At 55.1% G+C, this 27753-nt stretch overlaps 1 protein-coding gene across 1 annotated transcript in view; it reads left to right on the top strand.

Annotated features, from left to right (window-relative positions):
* CACNA2D2 (calcium voltage-gated channel auxiliary subunit alpha2delta 2) overlaps positions 1 to 27753 on the top strand; it is a 138379-nt gene that overhangs the window by 86918 nt on the left and 23708 nt on the right. The window contains exons 7-8 of the mRNA XM_049098208.1: positions 19577 to 19636; positions 26815 to 26859. Of these exons, the coding sequence (XP_048954165.1) occupies positions 19577 to 19636; positions 26815 to 26859 (105 nt within the window). The remainder of the gene's footprint in view (positions 1 to 19576; positions 19637 to 26814; positions 26860 to 27753) is intronic.

Consider the following 27753-nt stretch of genomic DNA (forward strand, 5'->3'; position numbering starts at 1 on the left):
CAGGAAACAATTGTGTAGGCAGAGCAGGGAGGGGAATGACATTCTAGGCAGAGAGAATGTTCTGTGCAAAAGCATGGAGGTATGAGATATATGATAATCAGACACTTAATCGAGCCCCTGTCTCATGCATTTGAGTGTCTGTGCAGCCAGACATTTCTTCAGTCATTCATTTATGCAGCAAAGAGTTACCAAGAACTGGGCACAGCCTGTTGGGGAAATCATGTGACAGAGCAGGGACGTCTTTGATGAGGGCGTGTAGGTCCTGGGAGAACTCTGAGGAGGGGTGTGATGGGAGACATATTGGCATTTGGGGAACCCTCAAGAGGAAACCTTATGGAGGCACACAGGACACCATCAGAACCCCAGGGAGATCCGTGGCCAGGACTGGGGCTCATTTGTCAGTACTGGATATCCAGCTTTCAGAGGCCCTCAGAGCTGGGAAGGCCCTTGGCAATCCAGGTCTACATCTTACATTGTATAGACAGTAAAGCTGGGCCCTAGACCCAGAACTCAAGTCTCTAGGGCTCCTGTCTCAAGAGTGCAGTTGTAAAAAGAAAGAATATAGTTATAGTGGATAAAGCAAGGATTGCACCCTGGACTCACACATGACCCAGACCTCTCTGCACAGCACCCCCACCAGCCCAGAAATGGAATTGCAGGCCCAGGAGGCTGAGTGTTGTTTTGTAGTTTTTTTTGGAGGGGTGGGGAGCAGAGTGAGCCCTACCTAGGCTCTGTCACACAGGGGCCTGTGTCCTTCTCAGGCCAGCAGGAACTACTGGGGTCTTAGGCATTTCACTAAGCCTCGGTTTCCCACTACAAAATAGCAACGTGATTCCTGGCCTGTTACCACATAGGGCAGTTGTGACAATGGGGAGTGCTGGCTCCCATGACTGGAGCTCCCGAAGAGGCCTTTCTGCCAGGGGCCAGAAGGGGTGGTGGAGACCCAGGGCTGCCCCCCAGTGTGGCAGCAGGGCCGATGGCTGGCTGCCTCTTTTCTTCAGTGGCTCTCAAGCCATCCGTCACTTACAAATTCTCTTCATTTCTAAATAAAATGATTTGTTAATTTGAGTGAGTGATCACCACTCGTCCGAGCCTCTTTGCAGGCCCGGGAACAGCTTGTGGGCTCCCGGAGCCCCGTGCCGCCGGCCTGGCGCAGACTTGGAGGGGTTGTTTTCGATTTAAATGTGAATTGAATGAGGAGAAAAATGTTTCTCTTGGCAATTCCATAGGAGCTCGCTCTTCTGACAGATGTTGGAGTTTATTATCCCATCGGGCCAGTGTTTTGTCGAGCAGAATTGCTAATTATTTCAGAGGCCCGGCCACAGCCGAGGAGAGGAGGGAGGTGGCGGGCGCAGTTTTGGGGTGGCATCTGTCGATGATAAGCCCAGCCGGCCACCTCTCTACTTGTCGCCTAGGATCTGCAGATATTTGGGGGCAAGGAGTGCCCTAGAGGAGGCAGCAGGGCCTGTTCTTGCCAGTGCTGTTTTGGCTTCCTAGTAGGGATTCTGGAAGGTCACTTTGGGGGTCTGAGATTGTTTATATGGTGGGCCCATGAGTGGTGAGTGGAAAAAGGCTTCAGAGAGGCAGTGTTTTTCTCACTGTGTGAAGTCAAAGTCATTGGTTGTAACAACCACACCTAGGCAGGGGCTGTGCTTGCAAGGGCGTGTGGCTAGATGTCTTCATAACTGGGGGCTCTATACAGGCACATGGCAGCATGTGGGGATGGCGAGACCAAGTGCTGTGTTTGCGGGTCATAAGCAGCGTGGGGTGACTGCATGTGTCTGTGAATGAGATGCCCGCAGCTGAGCAGCTCAGTCCTTCAAGGTATGGCTCTAATTCACTTTTGTTCCTAGTCCTTGCTCTGCAAGGTGAAGAATTTGGAAGATTGATGGCCAGAGGGGACTAGACCTCAGGAAGGGCAGGCCAAGGCTGGCCAGGGTGTCCCTCAGCTGCTCTGGGAGTGCCCCAGACTTCAAGGGGTCTCCATGGTGAATGGCTGGGTTTCCCGGTGAAGATGGGGTCCTGGTAGCCAGCCCCCTGGCCTCCTAGTACGCTCAGCCCTGGGATCTTAACCTCCCCTGGGGCAACTTAGAGCAGCAGAGCAGGGCCAGTCCTCCTGATCCCCAGCAAGGGTCCCAGGATTTCTGCCAGACTGAGTCTGAGGCCTCCTGACTCCCTCAGCCCAGGTGTGACTCCAGGTCATCTCTAACACAGGGACTGGGGCTGGGACACATAATTCCTACTGCAGTGTCCCTGAGAAACACCCCCACTGAGAAATTCCCCCACCACTGTCCCCTTTATCATCCCATCTCTCCTTCCTGAGCCCTGAGACAAAGAGCTGGATGCCTGATCCCCCAATCCTGGCCAGCTCTGGATTCAGCACTTCAATCACTCTTATCCTAGTGCATCCCCATCCCCTCCCACCCTCCCTGTCAGCCTCCACCTCTGTTCTTCACCCTCACCAGCTCCAGGCCAACCGGAGCTCAGCTCCCTAGGTTTAACACAAAGGCAGCAGCAGCAGCTGGGCAGGATTTTATAACCCTAATTAACACTGGATTCCCTGGGGTTCCAGCTCTAGAATCCTGATGCAGGCCGAGACCAGCAGAGCACAAGGCAGGGAGGGTCCACCTGGGGCTGGGTCATTGGAGATGGAATTTCAATCCATAGTAGCTGGCCCCCAGTCGGTGACATGGACCCTGCAGCCTCAATCTCCTCTCACCAAGTCCTGGGCCCCAGCAACAGCCTTAGTGGGGGCACTGGCAAGTGGGGGTGCCCGGCCATCCCAAGGCTGAGATCCCGCCAGACATCTCTGATTGACCATGTGTCCCTAGAACCAGGCCCTCTCTCTCCTCTGGATAAAACCACCGTGACATCCTTCCATTAAATAGGGCATGTTCAGAAGAGAAAATTGCTACTATTTTCCCCTTTTACTTCACTGTCATCAAAAATTGATCCCATATTGCATCCTTATTTCAAAGAATGAGCTAAAAAAATAAAATAAAAATTCTCACTCCTCAGAGCGACAGCTGCATCAAGCTTCCCATTCCCTGCTCCCACCCCCCACCCCGTGGAAAGAAAGAAAAGAAATCATGGTCACGGTGAGGGGGAGGTGCACTGGCTGGCCCCACTTGGGCCGCTGAATGTCGCTTTGGGAGTGAGGAGGGGCAAGGCACATGACTTTGTGGGCAGAAGGGGATTTCGATCTGGTGAAATGTGGTAGAAAATGGGGTAATTGGGGGAGGTTAATTTGGATCTAAATGGAGCGATTCGTTATCTCAATAAGAAGCGTCTCGTTTTCCAGGGAGACGGCTGTCCCTGCCAGATGCTGGCCTACCACATTGGCGGGGTGGTGGCTCCGAGCAGGGCCTCACTGCCCACCCCCAGTCCATCTAGCCTCATGGAGGAATCCGCCCCGCTGGACTGGGAGGGGATGCAGAGATGGGCACAGGAAGGGTGAAAATTAAAGCTGGGGGGAGCAACTGGCCCATGGAGCACTGGGGCCTCCTGACTTCTGTCCAGTGTTCCTTCCAAGGGGTCTAGCTGCCTCTTAGAAAAGGGAAATGTGAGGGGGCACTGGGTGGTGGAGGAGCACAGTCAGTGAAGCATCCAGCCCTTGTTTTCAGTTCAGGGCATGATCTCAGAGTTCTGGGATCAAGCCCCACATCGTGCTCCACGCTCGGCAGGGAGTCTGCTTGAGATTCTCTCTCTCTCTCTTTCTCTCCTCCTCCTCCTCCTCCTCCTGCTCATGCTGTCTGGCTCTCTCTCAAATAAATAAAATCTTAAAAAAAAAAAAGGAAAGGAAAGCATGGACAGGTTGGGTAGCAGTTTAATGTGGTCTATTCACTAGTTCATTCAGCAGAGTACTGAGCATCTCTTCACAAAAACATACTTAGTAAAACATAGAATATGAATAATAAGGATGAGACAAAAGAGCCATGGTAAACAACACCTGATAGACTAAGCATTTGGTCTAGTTGAGTCTCTAAGTCAACTCTGAGCCTCCTGGTAGCCAAAGGAAAACGGGATACCCACTGCTTTGTGTTCTAACTATAGAAGAGGAGACATTGAGATCAAATTCCCATAGAAGCCAACTCCCACTTCCCATGGAATTATGTCTGGGAGTGACTTTGACAGTTGTGCCCTCAGCCCCTCCTGCCTTTACTAGAAACGGTTTGGGACCTAGCACATGGGCTGTAGTGTGACCCTGGGGATGTCCCACCTCCTCAGCCTCAGAGCCACTGAGAGTGCTGGGATTGCTGGTCACACAGGTACGGCCAATGCAGGCTAGTGCAATGCAGGCCTGGGCTTAGCAGCTAAACAGACTTACGTTTGGGTCCCAGATCCTCCTCCTGTTAGTTTTTCTTCTGAAAAACAGATCAGTAGCACCAGCCTTATTCCCCATGGTTGTGTTGGTCACATGAGTGATAACTGTAATGATGAAGGCACCTGTCAGGCAGGTGCTGTGAGACTATGCCCAAGACTTCCTCAGTCTGCATGTGCATCTGGCCTGGTATTGGCTGTACTGTGATTGCGGGGTTGGAGGGTGAGCATGGAGACAGGTGGAAGCCCCTACCCTCCACTGGGCAGTCTGGGAGGGTGGGACTGGGTCTGATTCACCCTGTGTCTCCAGCCCCCAGCGCAGGCCACACACATGCTTGTTGAAAGAAGAGGGGTCTTGGGGTCACCTTTTCATTTATTCCATACTATGGTGTTAGTTGGGATAAGATCACACAAAGCAAAGTGATCATAAGCTAGAGTGAGGTCAGGAAGGAAGGCAGACCAGGGAATAAACTGAGGGTACACTTCAGGAGGGACCACTCAGCAGGAACAAGGCAGGTGGTAGCCAGAAGAGTCTGTTTGACCAGGGAGGAGTGGGCAGGAGCCACAGGCCCAGTGAGCCACCCCACACCCAACCACAGCAGGAAGAGGCCTTTCGCCACCTGTGCCTTGGGACGGGAGTCCAGGACATGAAGGTGTGGACTTAACAGCCTTGTGTGAATGCGCCTGAGCGCATGTGAGGATGCATGCACATATACACTGTTCATATACTCCCACATGTGTATCTGTGTTCACATATGATTTCTTACGTCTGTGCGTGTGTTCCCATGCTCACATGCTTGTACTTGTGTATACATTTGAATGCACATGCACACACATCCTCCATGTAGTAGTAGTGCTGGAGGCTGACTGTAGGTGGCAGAGGGCTCCTGGGGGCCAGAGCTCGTGGGTGGCCTTGGTAAGAGCACACAGCTCCCCACCTTCTTAGGGACCCCTCTTGCCTCTTCTGGCGTCAGCCAGAGCGAGAGGGATGGACAGGAACTCCCAGGATGACAAGTGCAAGGTCATCCAGGAAAGCTAAGGCTGAGCTCAGGCCCATCCAGGTCTTCTCCTGTGCCCTGGATCCCTCTCCCAGCCCCATGGCATTCCTCCAACCCCATGCTCTCTGATCCATAGCCAGCCAAAGACCCACTTCCTCCTCAGTGGGGGCTCAGGGTGTCTCATGGATGAGTCAGTGAGTGGAGGAGGGGGAACGCCCTCCTCCTTGCTCTCAGAGAGCTATGGCTGCAGACAAACTGAGCAACCACATCTGAGCCTCGGCTTCCTGATCTGCAGCATAGGTTAGAAATGGGACCTGCTTTGTAGGGGCTGCTCTAGGGATTAATGAACGGTGCTGGGGCACATCGAGCACTCAGTGTGTATGAAGCACAGATACTACAAATTCACTTCCAGATGCAGGAATTCCTTCCTGGCCATGGATGTTTCAGGAACATTTTTTACTCAGAGCCCTGCCTGGTCACCTGGCCATGGGTTTCTCCTCCCTGGAAAATCCCTGGCTGTGATCTCTGCAGTTTTCTCTGGTTCTTCCTCTGGGGGCTGTCCTCGTCTTCAGGCAGGCCCGGGGGCCACACTCCCCCTACTGCCAGGTGACATGTGACTGGGACATTAGCCCTTCCTAATAAGCTCAGGTGCCCTTGGGTTCCCTATCACCAGCACCTCAGCATCCCCTGTTTTCTCACTGATGCAGGCTCCCTGATTGGATGGTTCCATTTTCCCATTTCTCAAGGAGGAAAACTGGGGCTAGGAGAGCTGAAATCACCCAGTCAGGATGGATCTGAGTCCACCATGGGTCTGTCACTAGAAGGGTCCCTTCCACACAAAGTCCAACCCAAAGGGCTGAGATCAGGGGCTGAGCAGCCTTAGCCCCCTGGGATCCAGGACCCCTTTCTTGGGAGATGGCATGGTAGAGGACAGACTACCAGACCGTCTTCCCAGCAGAGCAGGGCCGCAGGCTGAATGGAGATGGAAAAGATAACGTCCTAGACAGGCAGGCACGTGCTGCACGGCCGCCTGCCCCACCCTCCCCAGCTGGTACCATGGCTCTGCGGCCGTTGCTAGGCATCTGTAAGGCCCAGGTGGGCCCTACCTGTCGTGGAGCAGCCACGATGCATGAGGTGGGCATGGGGCCCGGGCAGGAGCAAGGCCGCCTCCACCTGCCCACCCTCCTATCACTTGGCAGCAGCAAGCAGAAGCCATTAGCGCCTGGCAGCCCGTGTCCCATGGCTCTGACAAACGCCTTAAATGTTGTCGCCAAGGCTCCAGCTGTCCCGCCGGCCGCCTTTACTCCTCATAATAACCAAGTGTCGAAGCTGATTGCAGCAGCGGGATGCAGCCAGTATTCAGAGCAGCTTTTACCCTGGGCGTTTCCTCCTGGCAACCAGGCTGTGCCCACCCCACCCTCCACCTCCAGGCCTTTGTCTGCCTGTCAGCTCTTCCCAGGCCCCCAGCATTGCCTCCGGGCCAACCAGTGCCCAGCTTTGTATTCCAGGTGGTGCTCATGCTGCTGCCACCAAAGCTGGTGGATAGTGATGAGGTTGAGTCTCAGGCATCACACCCAGCAGAGTAATGGCCTGAGTGGAAAGATCTGGCTCCAATTCCCACTCTTCTGGGTGACCTCTGCAGGGAAGCCCCTAACTTTGCCTTGGGTTAGGCTCGTCTCCGCCTTGGTGCCCTTGTCAGTAGAATGGGCATAGTGATTGGGCTCCATGGGGCTTAGAGGGAACACATGTGTGAAGCAAGATGCAAACCATGGTGTCCTATGGAAGAGTCTTAGCCACACCGTGAACACAAATACCCAAGGATGCTCAGGAGGAGCAAAGGCCTGCTTCAGCTGCCCTGGCCTTGACTGTCCTCTCCCCACAGAGAAGCAGCCCACTCATTCCCACCTCCACAACTTGGCCCTGTTCAGGCTCCCACTTGGAGTCTGCTCCTTTTTCCCATCCATCTGACCTTGTTTCAAGTCTGCTCTGCTGCCCCCTCTTCCCAGAAGCCTTCCCAGCCTGATCTAATCACTTTCCTTGCCCACAGGTTTTATGTGACCATCCAACGGGTCCTGGATGCTCAATATTCTCCTCTCATTATCTATTCTCATCCTCACACAGCCTTATGAGGTCAAGACGATTAGAAGCCCCACTTTGGAGATGAAGCAACCGAGGTTCAGACAGGGTGTCAGTCACCGTGTCACATATGCAGCTCCTTGCTCTGCCCCTCAAGATGCAGTGAGTGCTAATCAGGGGAGTAAACAAAGCCCAGTCTCCTAGGGGCTCTGTCGAGTGGCAGGCATCCTCAACTAGACCCTGTCTTATGGGCTTCCTTCCTGGGACACCCAATTATAAGCACCAGTGTCCAGGTGGTTGAGTTATGAGGTCTCTGATCACTGGATCATTTGTTTATGGCTTCTCTAACCTTCACATAATGCTGGAGGGTTATGGTCAGAGAAAGATAGAGTCCGTGGTCTCTACCTGTTCACCAGACTTCCCTGAGGGATGCAGAGGTGATGAAGCAGCTGGTGATCATGAGGTAATGTGAGGTGCTAGCAGAGATGCCCCAGTGGGGTGATGGCTACAGTGGTGAAGGTGGTGGTGGTGGAGGTGACAGTGATGGTGTTGGTGCCTGTGATGATGGAGATGAAGGTAATAATAGTAGTGGTGATTGGTGATGGGAGGACCAGTGATGGAATAATGGTGTTGGGTGATGAGCAATGTTGGTAGTGGTTAAGTGGGCATCAGTGGTGATGATGGAGATGGGGGTGGTAGAGCTGGTAGGCTTCCCATGGAGTGTACCTCATGAGGCAGTGCACCAGGCAGCTCTGTCCGATGTGTGGATTGTGCTCTAGCTGGAGGCAGGGTGCGGTGGGGCTTGATTCTCTTTTTCTTTTAACCTCTAGCGAGCATAGCCTTCTGGGTAATGAGATGCAAATTGACAGAAAAGACAATGAGCCAGCCTGCGGCCGGTGGGGCAGCTTGTAGAGTCAGGCTGATTGCCTCCGTGCCAATTTGCATGGCATTAGCTGTGCACATCTCCTCCAACAGGGCTCATGCGCTTCATCAGAGGTCACCTGGATGGTTGTGTCCAACAAGGGGTAATCCAGACCAGGGGCAAGGGCAGGGCCACTCTGACCCTAACTTGACTGGGGCTCAGAAGAGTCTGGGCCTGTGGGGAAAGCCACTAGACAGGGGTGAAGGGGGGCAAGGAGGAGGTCAGTATCCATGATCGGCCAGGACTAGGGACAGACCAGAGGTCCAGCTCCATGTGTGGTAGGTCTAGGAGGTCTAGTTTGACCAGCACAATGATTCCATCCATTGCATGTGGTGTAAAGGTGACAAACAGCCTTCAGGCAGAAGAAAGGTTAGACTGGTCTGGGAAGCCTCCATATAGGTCCAGGCTTGCCCCAAACTGGCACCATCACCTGGGTGGTCTGTCCAGGCCTTGGCTCCCCCACTGTGCAGTGGGACCCTCAGCCTCATTGTCTTTACATTGAAGGTGATGATCATCAAGCTCTGCCTATAGTGTGTTCAACAGTGGCCAGGGCCAGTTCTCCATGTGAAGGTCACACATTGCAGCCCTCTGAGCAGCTGGATCCCATCACTGTCATCACCACTTAAGGCAACTCCTGGGATCATTCCTGGAATGTGACCTAGACAGGGTAGGACCCAGGTAGATGCCTAAACCTGGCCCTTTGGGCCACCCTGCCAAGCCTGCCTGCCTCTGTCCATGGTTCTGAAAGTCCAGGCCCAACTTGCTCTGGGGTCGCTGCAGCAAGTGGACTGGGCGCCCCTTTCCTACTGCCCTGCTCTCTGACCCCTGGACCTTTCTAACCCAGTGCAACCCAAGACTCCACCCTGTACCCTCTGCCAGGATAGAGGACAGTGGGGCAAGAGGCTCTTTCCCTCTGCCCTCCATCCTCAATCCAGCCAATGCCCCCTCAGGCATATCCTGGTGCCCCACTGGCCCCACCTCCCCTCTCACTGTCCCACTCCCTCTCCCCCTGAGGTTGGGTCTAATCAGAGCTAATCAGAAAATTATGAGCTGCCTGATTACTGATTAGATTCCTAATGTTAATAGAGTCGAGAAGGGCCCGCTCAGGCTGTGTTTTAGGAAAAAGTATAAAAATAACATCATGGGAAGGGAGCATGGTGGCTGGGTGGGGGCTTGGGCTCTGCTGTCCTCACAGGCAGGGGCCTGGACTCCTCTACTCTAGTTGGTGGGGGGTGCTCAGTTTCAGCTTTTATGTGGAAATACATTTCATAACAGAGAGGCCTCTAGCACCCCTAAATTCTACCAATAAAGCTGCTACCCTGGGCAGCTGTTACTGTAGAGGCCTCTACCAAGTTCCATGCTTAGGACAGTAGGACTGAGTTGTAGTGATAAGATAGGTGGGATATAAAGAAGAACTTACAGAGGGTACACTGCCTAAGAGCAGTACCACATCTGTACTAACCTAGCATAGGTCAGGGACACAGTAGGTGCTTAATAAACATTTGTTGGCAGAAAAGAAGGAAGGTCATATCAATCTCTTCCCACTGGAACCACTACCCTCTCATGGCCTGTCCCTGAGCCATGGTGGGGCATAAGGACACCTGAGAAGGCTTCTTGGAGGAGGGTATTGGAGCATTATAGGAGAATGCACTGGTCTGGGGCCAGAGCAGGAGGACCCAACTCCTGGCTGACCTGGCCAGATTAGAGACCCATGTCCATCACCCCCCAGCCTCTCACTCTGGCAAGGCTTCAGTGACTTTTGCTTCTAAACCATTTTATCACTGACTTGGCAACAGCCAAGTGGGACTGGTGGACAACATTTTCATGAATTTCAGAGTGAGGCTGGGGTCCTGGAAGGCAGACATCTTCAGTTCAGACCCCTGAGGCAACCTCTTGACCCCTCTGTATGGGGTGCTCTGTCGGACCTGTAGTCAGCCTCACTCTACCCATTACCCTCACTCAGCCTTTACCTCTGCACCTTCTGGGATCCCCGTGTTCTGTCATCAGTGCTGTTTCTGGCCTGTTCTCTGCCATTTCCAACCCTCAGGGAAATCTGTGGTCTCTAAGCCAGCAGGTCTCTAAGGGCACCTTCTGATCATGCCCCCACCCCACCTCACTGACCAAGGGAGAAGCCTACACCTGGCACCAGGGTCACACACATCCGTGAATCAAGTCCATGCCCACATATGGGGGGAATCAGACAAAGTAGTGATGGAAGTACCATAGGGAATTCTGGAAACCAGACTGGCAGGAGTACCAGGCTTCCTGGAGGAGGTGGATGAGCAGGTGAGGGGGTGGAGGGACCAGTCCAGGTTTAGAGTACAGCACAAACAAGGGGAAGGAACCTAAGCATGGTGGAAGGGCAGAACTCCAGGTCAACATGGGGGAAGAGTGCCTAGGTTGGCAAGGCCAGGCCACACAGGTCCCCATAAAGGGTGACAACAGGAAAGAGGTGGTGGAAGGACATGGGCCTATGTGGGAGGCCTAAAGGTGTGGGGGCCTGGGGAGGATGAGCTTATGCTAAGCAGCTTGGGTAGGAGTCTGAAGTTGGGTTGAGGGCAGTTTTGGAAAGGTCCGGTCAGAAGGGAGAAGAGAGTCACAGGAGTAGGGGGCTTTGGAGGAGAGCAGCTTCCAAGGGATGGCCTTGGGGAAATGACAGCCCAGCTTGGGTAGAGTTGGTCAAGTAGGACATTCAAATGGATCCCCCCACTTCCCTGTTCTGTCCAAGGCAGGGTTAGGCTGGAGGCCAGGCAGGGTGCTGGGGGCCAGTGGACAAAGGCGAGGCTGAGGAGAGGGACAGTCCATTGGCATACGCTTCAAATGAAGCCAGGTCAAGCCAAGGTCAGAAGGCCTAAGAGAATCCAAGGCTGTGATAGAGCAGTCGGTGGGTCCTTGGGCAGAGCTGAGGGAAGGAGCAGCCTAGGACCTGGGGCTCTATCTCTAATACCCAGAGTGAGTCTGCATCCTGCTCAGAATCCTGCTCTCTGTCTAGACCTTATTCTGCATCTGAATTCCCATGGGCCTAAGCAAGCCCGGGTGGGATTCTGGTCCCCATCATACAAGTGAGAAACAGGTCCAGAGAGATGAAGGCATCGCTTCCCAAATTATACACTGGGCCAGCCTTAGGAGCTCAGGCCTCCTAGCCTCTGTGGCAGGGCCATTGTAATATACCTTTGTCTCTAGAACGTGGCCTGATGAGGGAAAGAAGTCAGCAACAAGTTCCATGGTACACTTTGATAAATGGTGTGTCGCTCATCTCCTCTAACTGGAGAGTGCCAACAGCCCTGGGCCTGGCACCCTCACCTGATGCTATCATCAGGAATGAAAGAAACATTGGTGAGTTACACTGGGTGATCATTCAGAGGGAGGAACCTGACAAAACTGGAAATTTTATGAGAAATTTCACCTGGCTCACCAGGGACCAATTCACCTATAGAGATACACAGGTTTCATGCTGGAGTCTAAGGGGGTGCCAGCTAGGTTGGTGGGTTCTCACCCATGTGAGCCTACCTGAGGGATTGTGCTGAGTGGGGCAGTACCTTGGAAGGAGCCCCTTCAGCCTTGGAATCCACATGGCCCAGCCCCCAGCTCATGCTCCTTGGGGGTAAGGTGCTTGCATACGGCTGGGCTCTGAGGCCGCAGCCCAAGCTCTGACCTGTGTGTTGGATGTATTGGCTCATTTCTCATCAGGGAAACTCTTGCAGGTACCTGTCAGGAAACTCAGGAGCAGCAGCAGTGACTGGGCAGGGCAGGGCCCCAAGAGCCGGGCCCATCCTGCTGCCCTCAGCACAAGGCTGTCCACACTCATATCTTCCTAAAGCAGCCCAACACCAGAGTTGAAATTTCCCAAGGGTGGACTTCATCCGCAGTTCCTGACAACTGCTCCGTAAATTCAAGCAGGCCCTTGTGAATGTCCTTGCCCAGCCACAGAGGCCCCCCCCCTTCTGTGCCCCTTGCCCCATTCACAGTGGATACATTTGGATCCTGCCCCATAATACACTGGACCCAGCTCTTTCTATACTGACTGTGGTTCCCACTGAAAGCTAAAACAGTGAAGCCAGTGGAATTTATGTCATCAACCTGAGTGCCAATTCACCTCCTTTCCTTCCTACTCTTCCCACATGGCTTCCTACTCTTGATGTTAAACTATCCAGTATAGGGTAACATATCAGTAACGAGAGAATAGGTTTTTTAAAAGTCCCCCCAGGCAAAATACAACACAGCAACCTTCCTTGGGCGCCCAGGATGTTTTGGGAAATCCCGTCCTGTCTGAAATTCAAGCTTCTGGGATACCAGATTCCCCAGCCCCATCCCCATTTTTAGTACAAGCTACCCCTCACTTCTTCCTATTTTTCCTGAGAAATTAAAGCACAGGCTGTCCTTGCAGGGAGGACAGGGGAGGCACAGGAATCGATAATGAGCCCAAGATGCCCACAAAGAGCAAGCAAGCCTGGGCCTTGGGGTGGAGAGGCAGTAGCCTCTCCAGAGGGGAACCACAACTCGAATGTTTTTTTTTCCTGGTACATTTATTCTGACCTTTTTTTTTTTTTTTTTTTTTAAGGAAAAAAATCCATCTTACTAATTTTTTTTAATAAACTCATAGAGAACATGTGCAGCTGGTGAGGGAAAAGGTGAGGGAGCCTGTTGCTGCCAACAATAGCTTGGGCCTCCTGTGATGGCTTTTCCCCAAGGCTACCTTCACTTCGAGGCCTGTTGGTTGTTTTCCCTGCAGTTTGGTCTGAGGTTTGAGTGTTTGTTTTTCATTGTTTTGGTGGTGGTTTTATCTTTCAGCTGAAAGTCTGGCTCATACAGAAAGGGTGGGTCAGGGGTGTCACAGGACAGGAGCCAGGTGTGTCCAGTGTGGACAGAGGCAGGAGGAGAGGAAGGAGGCAGGGAGGGGGTGGGGGAGGGCAAGGAGCTGTCCTGCCCAAGCGGCACTGGGGTCCATGTACATTTGACAGGAAGGCAAAGGCACAGGCATCTCCATTGACTACCGTGTGTAAGTCACGGGTCCAGGGCAACCCATTCTGCCCATGCCAGTGTGCTTCTTTCTCTCCACCCAGACAAATGGCCACTCAGGCCAAAGTAGCAGGAAGGAAGACACCCAGAGGGCCGTGACCCCCAATCCCACCTGCACATCGACCCTTATTGTCAGCCCTGGAGCTCTAGCTGCCTCCTTGCTACGTTGCATCTTGCTTCATTATTATGCAGATATTTTAATTATGCAGATATGTTTTTAGACAGTTTTAAATATGTATATTATTTACTCATTAGACCATAACAGCTCTGGAAATTGGAAATCTGTACTTAGTATCTATCAGTGCACAATACAGAGCTAATACAGAGCCCGCAGGCAGGGAGGGAAGCAGGGTGGTATCAGTGGCAGTGCTGGGTTGATCAGGAGCTGCTGGACACCCTAGTCCTTAACCCCTCCCAAGGTCTGGGCCCGTGACTCCAAGGTCAGCTCTCCAGGCTCAGAGCAGTTACTGGGAGCCCAGTTACTGATCCACTCTCCTGACAAAAGGACAAAGGAACTGCTCTTAGGGGCAGGTAGGGGGCATTGGAGCCCAAGCATGGGCTTGGCCAGACCTAGACTTTCCCTAAGATGCTCACTGTCCAACACTACTGATAGCCCTGGGTTCATGGCCCCTCTTCGCTTCTCCACCAGAGGCCTAGGGTAGTGGCACTACTGCTCCAAGTCTCGGTCCCCTCCCCCTGTAAAAGGCAGGAGAACAGAAGACTCCACCTCTCCAGTGTCTTGCTAGGATAGGATGGGGCAGATAAAGGAAAGGCCCAGTCTTCTACCTTTCAGTGGATGAACTGCACAGTCGGTGAAGCCCTGGCCCAAGGGAGCTGCCAGGAGTGGGGTCTGGTGTCACCTGCCACCAGTACCTTCCTTGCAACCCTCAGGCAATGTTTGCAGGGTATCTGCTTGGTGCTAGGACTTTGCAGCCCCCAGCCTCCATCTCAGGGTCTCCCATCATAGCTTCTGCCAGGCTCAGCCCTCAGGGGTCTAGATCTCAATATCCTGCTCCCCATGGGTTCAGGGCCTTTCATCCTAAGCCTCTTGTATCCTCTTGGAAGAGGGAGTAGCTATAACTAATTAAGATGAAACACCTCGTACAATCTTTCCCTCTGGGCTGCACGAAACAAATCCTGTTTGATAGACAGTCACTCCCCGGACCCGTTCGGACTAGGCCAGCACTGGGGTGAGAGGAGGAGGCTTGGGGGAAGTGGGGCACCCAGCATTGGGTGAGGGGTGGGCCCCCAATAAGGAGGGAGAAGCCTAAGGGCTCCAGCCCCCTCACACCCAAGCCCCGCCCCTCCCAGCGTGCAGCAGGGGCTGGACCCCCACCACCACCACCAGCTGCTGGCCTCTGAGGGGCACCCACCAAGGCTTCAGGCCCCTCATTGGAGATCATCAGCTCCATGGCAATGGAAAGACCTTTAACTTAGTGAAATCTGAAGGTGTCTGCACAGGGCTGCTCCGCAGGGGAGCTGCATCCCCAGCCCAGCACACCACCAGTCCTCCTCTCTCTTGCCTTTTCCTGTAAGAACAGTTTCCAGAGCTGAGGGAAATTGATTGTTAAGTGAAACTCTCTGATAATTGCCTCTGAAATGCCTGCTGTTATTGTGATGGACTTGGCCATGAGCAGCCCTGCCCAGCAGCCCCACCATGGCTCCTGCCAATGCCTTGGCCACAATGAGGACGTCTCAGGCCAGGCAAGCCACCATCAGCAGCTTTGCAGCAGCATCACCCTCAGAGGCCACACTAACCCTCCCCAGCGTGATGAGGAAAAGTGGCTGAGAGACGTTAAACCATATACTCTGGGGTCACGCAGCTGGTTGGCAGAGCCAGACTCCTGGCTGAGTCTCTACCCAGTTCAGAGATACCCTGACCTTGAGTTAGCAGATGTTCATTGTACACCTACTGTGTGCAAGAGGCCAGCTTATTGTAAAGTGAACAGCTATCAGATACAGCCCTCACCAAGCTTGGAGCTCAAGGAAGAAAACAATGAGATGTGATAGGGACAGATGGGGGCTTGGCAGGAGTCAAGGAGTGGTTAGAAGGGGTATGAGACCTAAGCTAACACCTCAGGGGTGAGGGAGCAAACCCCCTGAACAGTCTGGGTGATGATGCACAAGATAGAAGCAGAGTGCAGGGGCTGGTAGCAGGAGGCTACCAGTGGCTGAGGGATGAGAACAGAGCATATCTCCCCAGGCAGACAGTATCGCGGACATGAGACCAGGCTGTGAACCCACCTCTACCCTGGCCCTGCTGAGAGTCTTGTGGGTTGTCTTCACCTCTGGGCCTCGGTTTCTTTTTTTTTTTTTTTTTTAATTTTTATTTATGATAGTCACACACACACACACACAGAGAGGCAGAGACATAGGCAGAGGGAGAAGCAGGCTCCATGCACCGGGAGCCCGACGTGGGACTCGATCCTGGGTCTCCAGGATCGCGCCCTGGGCCAAAGGCAGGCGCTAAACTGCTGCGCCACCCAGGGATCCCTGGGCCTCAGTTTCCTTCCCCATCTTGCCTGCCCAGAGGCTGTCATAAGGACCCAGGAGAGGTAGGAAGGATGTGCTAGCACGATGAACCTTAGGGCAGGGTGAGCCTCAGCTTTGAGCACATGGCCCTGAGCAGGGCTGACCGCCCAGGCTCTGGGGAGATGGGAGCCCAAGGTTCTGAGTGCCTGACAGGGCAGAGGAGCCCCAGGGACTGGGCAGAGGCAAAAGGAGGCATCCAGGGGCGGTGACAATCTGATAGGGCTGACTGAGGTGAGAGGGAGCACATCCCAGGCAGAAAGTAGGTAACAGAGGAAGACCCAGAGGTGGGCAAAAGCCTTGTGTGCTCAGAGCCAACAAGAGAAACCCCAGGGCACTGGCCCCTCCAGTTTACAGACAAGAAATCAAGGGCCAGCAGGGGAAGCCACTTACTCAAGGAAGTTAGGTTTTGAACCCAGGCCAGGGCTCAAGACTCCAGGAGTCCAGGTTCTGGTGGCTGCTCGGTCCCCCCCAGGCAGGCCAGTGGGTGGGCCGGGTCTCCTCCTCCCCTCGCCCCCTCAGACCTGATGGGACCTCCAGCAGCCACAGCCTCCTTGCTTGCTCCAACCCCGTTCCGCTGTCTCCACCCGTCCTCCTGCACCACCAGGCCTGTGTGTTTAGCAGTTTCCACACGTCCACCACCCCGGGATGGGCTGATTGATCTGTAACACCGAACAAATAATAATGGCTTGATCGTTACTGAGGATTAAACGTAATCCTTTCGCTGTGGCTATTGCAGCCCCGTTATTCACGAGTCAGCGGGCTGACCTGGGCCTTCAAGCCCGTGGGACTTCGAAGAGGCTCAGGGCTAGGGCCCCCTCGGTCTTCCTCATCGCAGCTGTGCAGCTAGGGAGCCCTGGGCCTCGGGCCTGGGCCTCCCACAGACAGAGCTGAGCCTTGAGAGGGTGAAAGAGCTGGCACCCCTGGCCAGCAGGGAAGGTGGGTTCAGGAAAGGACAGCCCCTTGAGGCTGCGGCCCAGTTGGGAGACTCCAGCTGATGTCAGTTTGGTGTTTGCCACCCCATCAAGCCTGTGGCTTTTCTGAAGCAAGAGGCCTGATCCTGTTAATCCCACACACTACCATCGCCTCATCCCCTCATGAAGGGCACTGGTGTCAGGGGAGCCCCACGTGGGCTTCAGGCCTACTCTGAGAAAGGTCTGGGGTCCCTGGGAAGGTAGAGGCCACTGGGTAAGCAAAGGGGGCATGAAGTGATTGCCCAAGACTCACCCTGCAGGGGCTGTCCCTGGGCTTCCCACCCTCTCATCTAGCCCAGGTGCTAAGCTGGCACAGTAGATGCTCAGTTAACAGTAATAACAGCTATTGTGCCATGTATGTTACATAGTAATGTTGTCTGCAAAAGAACACTGCAGACTTGTGAATCAGGGGCCTCCCCCATCCTGGGTGTTGGGGTTAGGATAGGGGTATTTGTCATTTAGGCTGAGAAGAGGCCCCAGGATGGAAGTGAGTATAAGTGGACCCCTGGGGACCCTAAGAAAACTTTGCCTTTTCTATGCAGAGCCATAGGGAGCTGCTGAAGGGGTAGGGGGGTGGCCACAGGATCAGATCCACAGTGAGAGACTAGATGACAAAGGGTGAGAGAGGATACAGGAGCCTGAGGGAGGACAGAGCCAGGGCTGGGGATGAATGGTAGGTGATTTGAGTGATAGCACAAGTAAGAGATAGGTGGCAGTGGTTCTAGTGGGGATGGGTTCATTCCAAGAGGGGATGGCATGCACTCCAGTGGGCCTGAGGGCCACCCTAGGAGGGTGTCCAGGACCTCCCGGGGGCGCCAGGATTGGAGGCAAGATATGGGAGGTTTCTGGGAGTAGAGAGGCCTGTGGTCCTTGAAGCTCGGTAAAGGGGGTGGGGCCCCCCCAAGCATAACAGGTGGGCAGAGGCTGGAACCTACAAAGAAGACAGGTGGGATAACAGGAGGGAGAATTGGAGGCCAAGAGGGGCTCAGCATTGTAAAGGGAGGGTGCTTGACTTCAAGAGGGACTTTCCTACCCTGTCCCCAAGACCCCCAACTCATAGTCTTCCCAGTACTCATTGTTCTTGGCCTGAGGAAGGGGAGCTAGGCCCAGTGGGATTGAGGATGGCCCTGGTCAGCCCTTTTAACTGCCAGAGGTGACATCCTGCCCCAGAGAATGTAGGCACCACCACCACCCTGTTCCATGCTAGGGGGTAGCAAAACCAGTATCCCGAGTCCCGGCTCCCATGTCCCCATTATGGGCAGCTGCCAGGCTTTGGCCACACCAGGCCTGGACTCATGGATGGGCGCACGTGTCCTAAATGCCAAGAGGCCAGGGCCTTCTGAGTAAGGGCTGGAGGCCAGGAGGCAGGACCCACTGTTTCACCCATGGGATGGAGTGGGGCAGGGGTAGAAGACCAGAGCCCCTACCCCCACCAGAAATGCCCTGTCCCTCACCAGGCATGGTGGGCCCATGGAATGTGCCTTCAGACCTTGTGCAGGGGCTGAGCAAGATAAACGTGGTTGTAAAGCCCAGACTTTGGGCTGCAGCTTAACCTAGACAATGTGACCTTGGGAAGGCTGCTCACTGTCTCCATGCCTCGGTGTCCTCATCTGAGAAAGATGTTAGGCATGGACAGAGACAGGTATACATGATGTGTCACTGGCCTGGTGGCAGGCTTGGCATGTAGTAAGTGACCAGTTCATGATAACAGTCATCAATATGATTAATAGGACTTCACTGCACTCCGCTCTGCAGGAGGCCCCAGAGGGCCATCTTCAGGAGTTCCAGAGTTCCTGGAGGGACAGTATCCACAGAGGTGCAAAATAAGAATTACTGGGCAGCCAAGATTCAGGCCCTGAGGGTGGCAGAGTGCTAATGCCTCCTCTGGAAGCTTTCCCTGATGCCCCAAGTTCCCATCGCACTAAGCTTCCTGGAAACACTTCAGCTGCTCCTGTTCCAGTTGTCCTACCCAGTTTTGTGTCTGTTTCCTCCTCTAGACTGTGAGGGTCCGGGGTGGCCTGCCACCTCTCTGCACATCAGCATGTGCCAGGCATAGCGGTACCAAGGTGTGGGATAGAAGGGCTGCTCACAAGCAGAGGGGCCGTGATGGAGGAGAATGCGGGGACCAGCCCCAAGGGATGGCCAAGCTTGTGTGGACAGAGGCTTGGAGAGCCATGCTGGGAAGGGGCTCAGGAAGCTGGGTTAAGGACAGTGTGAATGGGCCTAGGTGGGCAGAAATGTGCTAGGGGCACCTCCTGCTGAGCCCTGAGCAAGCTGGGGCCCAAGATGCATCAGCAGGACACCCCATCACTTGTGGCGGCTCACCCTTGACTAGGGAGGACCTCCTCTTGGCACTGGAGTGACACTAGTTCATCAGAGATAAAGTGGCAATGGGGGTTGACTCCAGGGCCTGGGTCCACAAGGTCCTGGGAGTCACCCAGCCATCCTGTGGGCAGGAGATGTGGCTGGGCTGAAGCATAAGGAGTCCCATAGAGATGCACTCTGGTCACTTTGTGCAGGCTTCAGCTGTCCTGTGTGAACCCAGCTTTTGGGGGGGGGCAGCGCCCACTGAGCAAGCTGGTAAAGGTCTGAGCCAGGGAATCCCTGAGTGCTTGGCAGGATGGGGCAAGGGAGACCCGGAGCCAGCCTGGCCCCAGAGAGTACTAAGGATGGAGAGAAGGCTTAGGCTGGGCATGGACCTTCCTCAGCCTCTGACCTCCTCGTGCTCTGTTCCTCAGAGACTGGCCGATGCTGCCGAGAACTTCCAGAAAGCCCACCGCTGGCAGGACAACATCAAGGTAAGAACTACAGTGCCATCCCCAGCCCCTACGACCTGCCCATCCCCAGAAAGGGCAGATGTGAATTTGGGGAAGGAAGTGCTGCCCAGACTCACAGGGTAGCACTGAGGGCTCTTTGGAGTGGAGCCTGGAACCTTCATCCAGCATTCAGCAAGTATTTGAGGCTCCTCTTGGTGCTGGGACACAGGGTGCAGAAATGAACCTCTCATGCCACCCTAGAAGAGCTGTGGAGTCCCCTGTGGGCAGACAGGGTGCTATAAAGTGATGCTCCCCAAAGTTGGTGTCATCTGGAGAGACCCAGGGCAAAGAAATCCCTTGGCTCCAGGATCTTTCAGACTTTGATACACTGACCTCGAAGAGTCCCTGCAAGAAGGGAACTCTGTCCTCTCCTGGGACTAACCTGAGCAACAGCCTGTCTTCCAGGAGACCATCAGACTAGGATCAGGGACCAGGCTTGTCACAGCCACAGAAACTTCTGCTTCCACCAGGAGAGCTCAGAAGGAGGCCAGGTGCCAAGGGAGTGGTGGAGTGAGAAGCTCATATTAGGTCTCTTCTTGAGGGCTGAAAGGCCCCAAATGTGGGGAAGGGAAGGGAACCCTCACTGTCTGCCAGTCTCCACCCAGGTGGCCCTCACAAACTCAGGCAGCTATGTTTGATTTGGGCTGGTGCTGGATACACCTGCACCGTTTCCGTCACGCCAGTGTCTCAGAGCCATGGTCTCTCTGCTAACCACAGGAAGAGGCACCCTAGGCTGCCTGCTGAGGCCCAGGGGCCAATAAGGTAGGGTAGGCCCTTGCCACTCCAGCTCTGGGCCTTGCATATCTGGTGAGCAGCTGGATTATTATCTCTACTTAAAGGACCTACCTGAGGTATCTTTTGATGGTGGAGATTCACAGCCAGGCCGTCAGGTACCAGGGGATTCATGCCTATGATCCAGGCCCCCTGAACCTGTCTGTTCCTCCTCCCTGGCCTCCATCCCTCCCGGCCACACTGAGTCCTCTCCTGCCTTGCCCACATCATGGCATTCTTTCTTTGCTGCTGCCTGGTAGGTGCTGAGTGCTACCCTTAAGGAGCTCATGGAAGGGGGGGGGGGAATGGAGGCAACATGATTTTTTACAGCGAACACATAAATGAGTTGATGACTCCATGGGCTGACCCCACCTCCCCCAGGAGCTCAGGACTGGCCCTTCTCTCCCTCTCACCACCCATCCCTGCGTCGCCATGCCTCCTCGGTCCTTTGATCAGAAACACCCATGGTAGCAGACTCGCACCCACCACTCCAACTAGGCTACCACCTATGAACAGCCCCTGCCCTGGCATGTCCTCTTCAAGGCCCAGCCTGAGCCTGCACTTAGGGCCCCAGGATCAGGCTGTTCATGTCCCCCTGTTAACCTCATTCCTCACTGTGTTCCAGCCATGCTGAACACCTCACTCCAGGCCCATTCCTGGTCTCTGCCCAAATGCCTCTGTACCTCCTGGTGGCCTGACTCATCTGGTCCTTCCCAGTGAGGCTGCTCCTATGTCCCAGTCCATCAGCCCCTCCACCTTCTGGGCATCCAGGACCCTCAGCTCCTGCTCTTGCCTTTCCTTAGTTCCTGCCATATCTGCGTCCTTCCTCCCTTCCAGGGTGGTATGCAGAGCAGACACAGGACAGAATGAAGGACTAGGGAATAGGGAATGAAAAGCTGTGCCCTCAGCCTGGTCTCCTCTCCCTCACAGGCCAGGCCCCAAACAAACAAAGAGGCTGCCTTAGCCACAAACCTATTTTCTTTTCCTGACTGTAGAAAACTCAAAATTTAAGGATCTTTTTTGTTTGTTTGTTTGAATTTAAGGATCTTCCCGCCAGACTCCTGACGCCTAATTTTCAGCTACTCCCCAAGGCAGGAACAGCTTATCCCAAGCCAGAGCAGGGACCACGGGGACCTGCCAGGAAGGAGGGCCAAGGTCTTAGGGGCATCCTAGGGGTGCTGAGACGAGTGCGCTTGAAGCAGTATGCTCCCTGCACACTGAGTCCCCGTGGAGCCCGGCAAGGGTTTGCCCCTCTCTGGGTTCCAGTTTCCCCATCTGGCAAAGGACTCTGGTGTTTAATGCCTCCTACTGGCCCAGCCTGGGGTGTGAAAGGGTTGGTATACACGGCAGGCCATAGAGATGCCAGTTTGGTGACACTGTAGATGCATCTCTGGCCCTGGGTGCTCCTGCCCCAAGATGAGGCAGGAGTGGGCTCTGACTGGCCCCCTCCCCTTGGCTCAACCTGGGATGCCCCCAGCTGTGGAAGTGATCACAGGGCCAGCGGGTGTTTACCACCGCCTCCCCCTCGGTCCATTAAGCTGCGTGTCTGTCTGTATCTTGGGAGGGTGGAGCTGTGATCAGCCCCTCCTTCCCAGCTGCAGGGTCAGCGCCCTGCTCTTCAGCAGAAGCACTGCAGTCACCCCCGCTGCCAGGCTGAAAGGCACTCACGCTAAAGGTGGGCCCATTAGCTGGCACACCAGCCAGTCCTGCCTGGGCTGCCAGGGAGAGCTGGCCGCAGCCGCAGGTGGAGACCGCCCATGCCAGGGGGATATGGGGACTTGAGGCTGGGAAACGGATGGTATTTCTGTCCCTTGTGGGCACGCCACCCACCCTGGAAACCATGTCCTTCTCAGTGACCTTCAGGAGGTACAGATGAGAAGCATGTTCCTCCATGTGGCACTCAGGAGAGCCACAATGCCAGTGGCAAACTCGGGCCCTTTACGCAAGCTGGGTCTGTTCCCAGGAATGCCCCCCCCCCACCCCTTCAGAAGGGCAATGCCTCTCCCTCTCCAGTTATCTCCCTGGGCATCTTCTCTCTGGTCTCAGGCCTGGGACTAGCCCCCACGGCCCCCAGCGTCCATCTCCGGAGCCCCTACCCTGATAGTTCCCAGTACAAGCTGCCCCAGGCCAGTATCCCAGTGGACTCATCTGACTGCCCCACTCAGGGCTCCTCTAGGCCAGAAGCACTTGGGCCTGATTCACTGTTGCCCATCACCTGTCCACGTGCCCAGCCAAGGGCCCTGTGGATAAGTTGGCCAAGAGCAGCTGGGTCTCGGTCTTCTTACCTCTGAGATGGGAGAATGGCACCCGGAAGTTCTGGGCACAGAGAGGCTGCTTGGCACTTGGAATCCCCTGTGTGATCAGCAGGGTGTGGCCCTCCCTATGTCAACAGCATACAGGAGGTCTACATGCAGACCTCTGAGAAGTAGTGGTATAGCCACAGGTACACACAGACAGACACCACTGACACCAGCCCAGGGACCTGGGGGGTTCCTGGGGTCTACAGAGTCAGTACTGGCACATGAGAGAGAAAGAGGTGTCTGCACATGAAGGCCCCTGTTCCCCTCTTAGTCTCGGGCCAGGACTCCACACACCGGCTGTGGCAGAAGCAGGGAACCTGTGGCCACAGACCTGGCCGCAGCCCTGGGACACAGGGAAACCATGGTCCTTGTTAGAAGCAACAGCTCCCGTGACCCTGCTGCAGACAGGCAGCAGGCACCCATAGCAGGTGCCCATAACGTTTAGGGTAGATGACAATGTCCTGCTTGCTGGACATGGTGCCTGGCACCAGTACCGCTGTGCCAGCATTATCTGCCGTCTAGATTGCCACCAGGGAGGAGCTGAGCCAGGACGTGGGTGGAGGAGGTGGGGGAGGCCATTGGCCCCAGGCCCTCAGTGCCAACACCAGGGCCTGCGGGGGACAAAGTCCTGCCCTGGGAGTCTAAGAGAGGAAGTAGTCCTACCCTGGAGAATCTGAAGGGGGAGACACAGCCCTACCCTGCGGGTCTGATGGGAGACATAGCTGTCTGGGAACCCAAAAGGAAGACTGTGAAGGCTGGACCAGGCCAGAGGAGCCGGCTGGACAGGACAGGTGGCCTCCCCTGCCCGAGGTCTGCCCCAGCTATCAGGCCTGCCACCTGCCTCTCTGCCAAGCCGGCGACAGACGGCTCTCTCAGAAAACGGTCCTTTTGGCTGAGCTGAGCTGGCCATGAGCCAGGGCAGGAAGGCCAAGTATCCTCACTGTACCCCACAGTACCAGACATAGACACCAACTGCGATTCTCCATGCTTAGCCCGTGCTCACCCCCTCTTCATTTCCCACCTGCCAGCACCCCTTGTGCTCTCTCTTGGGCTCAGCTCCAGCTAGGGACAGTGTATATGTCATCTATACAGAGGCCCTGCAGGCCCCCTAGCCCCACCCTTCATGTGTCATTTGTGTACAGAAATCTACAAGGGGGAGAAATGTGAGTTCAGAAGGGGCGATTCCCCCCACCCCTGCCAAGTTTGAGCAAAATGGCCCCTAAAATACCATTAACAAGAGGGTGTTGGGTATGGACCCCAGACATTAAGGATGCCCATTTCTCCTCAACCAGAGGGTTTCCTCCAAATTCCAGCCCCTCCCAGGGCTGTGGAGCAAACATAAGAGCCTCCCATGGGTAGGGCTGGCCCAAACGCCTGGAGGAGCCCAGCTCCCTTTTTTATGCCCTCAGAGGAGGCATCGTCATCCCCATTTTACAAGTGGGAAATCAAGACCCTGAAGCAAAGCTTCACTGAGGCTACAGGATTTAACAGGCACCCTTGTCTCATCATTGAAATGGGGGTGACCTCCGGGAGTAGTCACGGGGCCCCTGGGGACTTTGGAGACTTCAGGCTCAGTCTTTACACACCATGCAAAATCCCAGAGTACACATGTTCGGGTCAGGATTTGAGGCCAGCACCCTTAGCCAATGCCCCTGTGTGTAATCGATAAGTACCACCTCCTCATGGTCTAACCAAGGCAGGACAGTAATGGTGGACACTGGGACAGTGTGCAGGCTGAGGCAGACACAGAGGCCTTTCCAGGGCCCCTCCCACCCGAACCCTGCTGGCCCCACTCTGCCACACCCCCAGCTCCACACTACATCGAGCATAAAGACCACAGCTGGGTTTACAATGCATTTTTACACATGTGACCTTGCCCGCCACCACCCAATGCTCATCCTCTCTCTACCAAGGAAGGGGCATGGCCTGACCCTGTCAAGGTAGAAGTAGGGAGGGGACAAGGGCCACATACCGATTCCTGAGCCTCACTCATTATCTACAGGGGACTGGAATCCTCCTGTATGACACATTCCCCCTGTGTCACTGATGCCACCAGCATCTGATCCTCTGCCGAGACCATGAAAAAGCAGGACAAAAAGACAAAGGGAGCCATAGGAGCAGCTGGAGGGGTGACCCAGGGGTGGCCCGAGTGCAGGCAAAACCCAGCCCAGCCTATGAGAGGAACGCATGTCTCCTGGCACCCCCCCTCTGGAGTTACCGACCCCCACCCATGCCCTTTCCTGTCCTTGCAGGAGGTTTGCCTAAAAAGTTGGTGAGTGAAGCCCTGTGTTCTAATCTGTAGTCCTCCCACCGCACCCGCCTGTTTTCATTACGGAGGGAAAGAGCATCAGAGCCGTGTTTATAACCCCCTTTTAGATAACAAATCACATTTTCTTTTTGCCAGCGAGTGTGTTGAATTGATATTTTTTCCCCTCGGTTTAATGGGTTTGTGTGTTCAGGAATGATCTTCATCAACCGAAACTCCTTATTGTGTTTGATGTAATGTCAGCTTTCATTATGTGCTTAGGTTGGAGCCAGGCGCAAGGGAAGGCCGAGCACCCTGGAGCCTGGGCCCCGGCCCCGGCCCCCACCCTGGGCCCACCCAGGCTCCAGTCTTTTTGGACTGTTGGGTGGGTGGTGTGGCAAAGGGTGAAGATGCCAAGGGAAGGCGGGTTGGAGCCTGGGTGCAAAGGCTTTCTTACCCATGCCATGTCCGCATCTGTATGATGGGGGTCGCAGGGCTCTTGGGAGAGCTCTTTACACAGTACGTGCAAAGCGCCGGCCGCAGCAGATGCCTCTGGTGACTGAAGTGGTCAGGTCGCCTCTGGCCTTCTATCCATCAAGCTGCTGTGGTCTGGCCCAAGTGTGCTGCCAGGCATGTAGTCAGTGTTGCAGAATGCTTGGACTGCGTTTACGGGTCCAGCCAGTGGCCTGTACCACGCCCCCCCTCCAGACCTCTGGTGGGAGACAACTCACAACTGTCCTCACAACAAGCACCCCCATACTGACCGCCTCAAACTATGACCTCAGACCCAACGCCTGGGCAGTCACCAAAGCCAGGCCCCTCCCTGAAGCCTGAGGAGCCTGAGCTGAGAGGGAACAGTGCAGCCCTGAGGTCACACAGCAGAGGGGTGGCCAAGGTGACTTCTGCCCACCAAACAGGAAGTGCTGGCTCTCTGCTGTTTTATAGCCAGACCATTGGGAGCACACTTGGTCAACACCCCCATTTCCAGACCACAAAGAAACAGGCTGCCAGGGCCACGCACCGAATTTTTGCTGTAGGAAACAGCACTGAGGAGCACTAGAGCAGGGTGACTCAGACCTCGGCCTTATCCTGTGTCCTGACCTTAGAGCCCATAGGGGCAGGAGTGGGGCAGCCCCTCCTGAGCCAGTGGCACTGGATGGCACCAGATTCACCTTCTGGCGGCCTCTGTCAGCGACGCTCAGTTCTGATTAAAGATCATTAAACATGAAATTAGCCCGTTTGTGTTACGGGTCCCCGGGGTGGCGGGTGATTATGACGTGCAGATGGCCAAGAACCCAGGCTTCGGGCCGGCGGGCGAGGCCAGGCCAGGCGAGGCTCACACCGGCAGGCACGGCGGGCCTGGGAGGCAGGCATGGGGGCCGAGCTTTGTTTTCTCCCACTCCTGTTGTGTAAACCCCCTTGCTTTTCACAACAAATCACAGATAATTAATAAGTACATGCCTGTAATGAGCAGGCTTTTTAATAGAAGAAATTGGAAGATGCGGTGTCGAGTCATTATTTCACTCTGGCCCAGACTCGGCTCTATTTTCCCATCTTCCTCACTCCCCCGGGTCCGCCTCAGCCAGAGTCTCTGCAGAGAGGCTGGCCCTGACCCCACCTGTCAGCTGGACTGCAGGCAGAACCCCTGGTCCTGGAGACTGTGAGGGCCTCTGAGGGAGTCTGTCTGTGGGGGTCGGGGACTGAGGGGGCGATGCCTGGCCTGATTCAGCCAGCCCTCCCCAAGGCTGCTCTGGACCCCCGAGGGGACTGTGGCTGGCCTCGAGGCAGGGGGCCCTGGCTGCACCTCAACTTCTGAGGAGCTATGAGGGTCTCTCTCTCACCAGGAGGAAGATATCCTGTACTATGACGCCAAGGCTGACGCTGAGCTGGTGAGTGCCCCACCTCTATTGGGGGAGGGAGGGCTGCCAGAGCCCCACACTCTCCCTGGGCTAATAGCCTCAGCTGTAAAATGTGAGGTCTCAGCTCTCTCCCACGTTCTGAGGTCACCCTGCAGAATAACAGGGGCACCGGCCTCAGGCAGGTAGTAGCGAGGCACTTGGATCTCCTCCTGTGGGTCAGTCCAGGTTGCCAACATGGAGGAGGCTGAGCACTATGGGAGCAGGGAAGAGAGGGAGCAGTTGAGAGGGCTTCCTGGAGGCGGGCAGGCAGGGGCCATGTGTTTCAGCTCATGCAGGTTCCTTCCCTGTGGTGAGGGAAGCAGCAGCTTCAGTGTACTGCATACCCCCCAGCTGGCCCTACCATAGGGGGCTCCCCTGAGCTCAGTCAGGCTTGCTCCAGCTGCAGAGGCAGCCCAGCCCTGTGCCTGTTCCTCCGACGAAGGCCAGGGCCCAGGCTCTGCTGGGGTCACTGCCCCGGAAGTGATGGCACCAGAGCTTTACTGGACGACCCAGACCCACACTGCTCCTCTGCCTCTGTGCCACTGACTGGCTAATGTCTGCTTGGGTCCCCATCACCAGAGGCCTCATAGAAAAGCCGGATGGCCATTTGGTGGCAGGGGACCTCCAGAGGAGGCCAGAGTGTCTGAGAGTGCAGGACACACAGAGTAGGCAGTGTTTGCTGAAACTGTCAAGGCCCAAGTCCATCTGCCTGCCTTTGAGGCAAAAGTAGTTGAACCTGACTGTCTCCTCTGCAAACAGAAGTGTCATAACAGCTCATTCTCTGGGGTCCCACCCGCTGTCACTGGGGCAGGAGACCCCAAATCCAGTGTTCCTCTCCCAGGCGTATTGGCCAGGGGCATTTCCTGGGGCAAGCAGGAGGTAGAC

The sequence above is a fragment of the Canis lupus genome, chromosome 20, assembly GCF_003254725.2.
Source record: "Canis lupus dingo isolate Sandy chromosome 20, ASM325472v2, whole genome shotgun sequence".
NCBI lineage: Eukaryota > Metazoa > Chordata > Mammalia > Carnivora > Canidae > Canis > Canis lupus.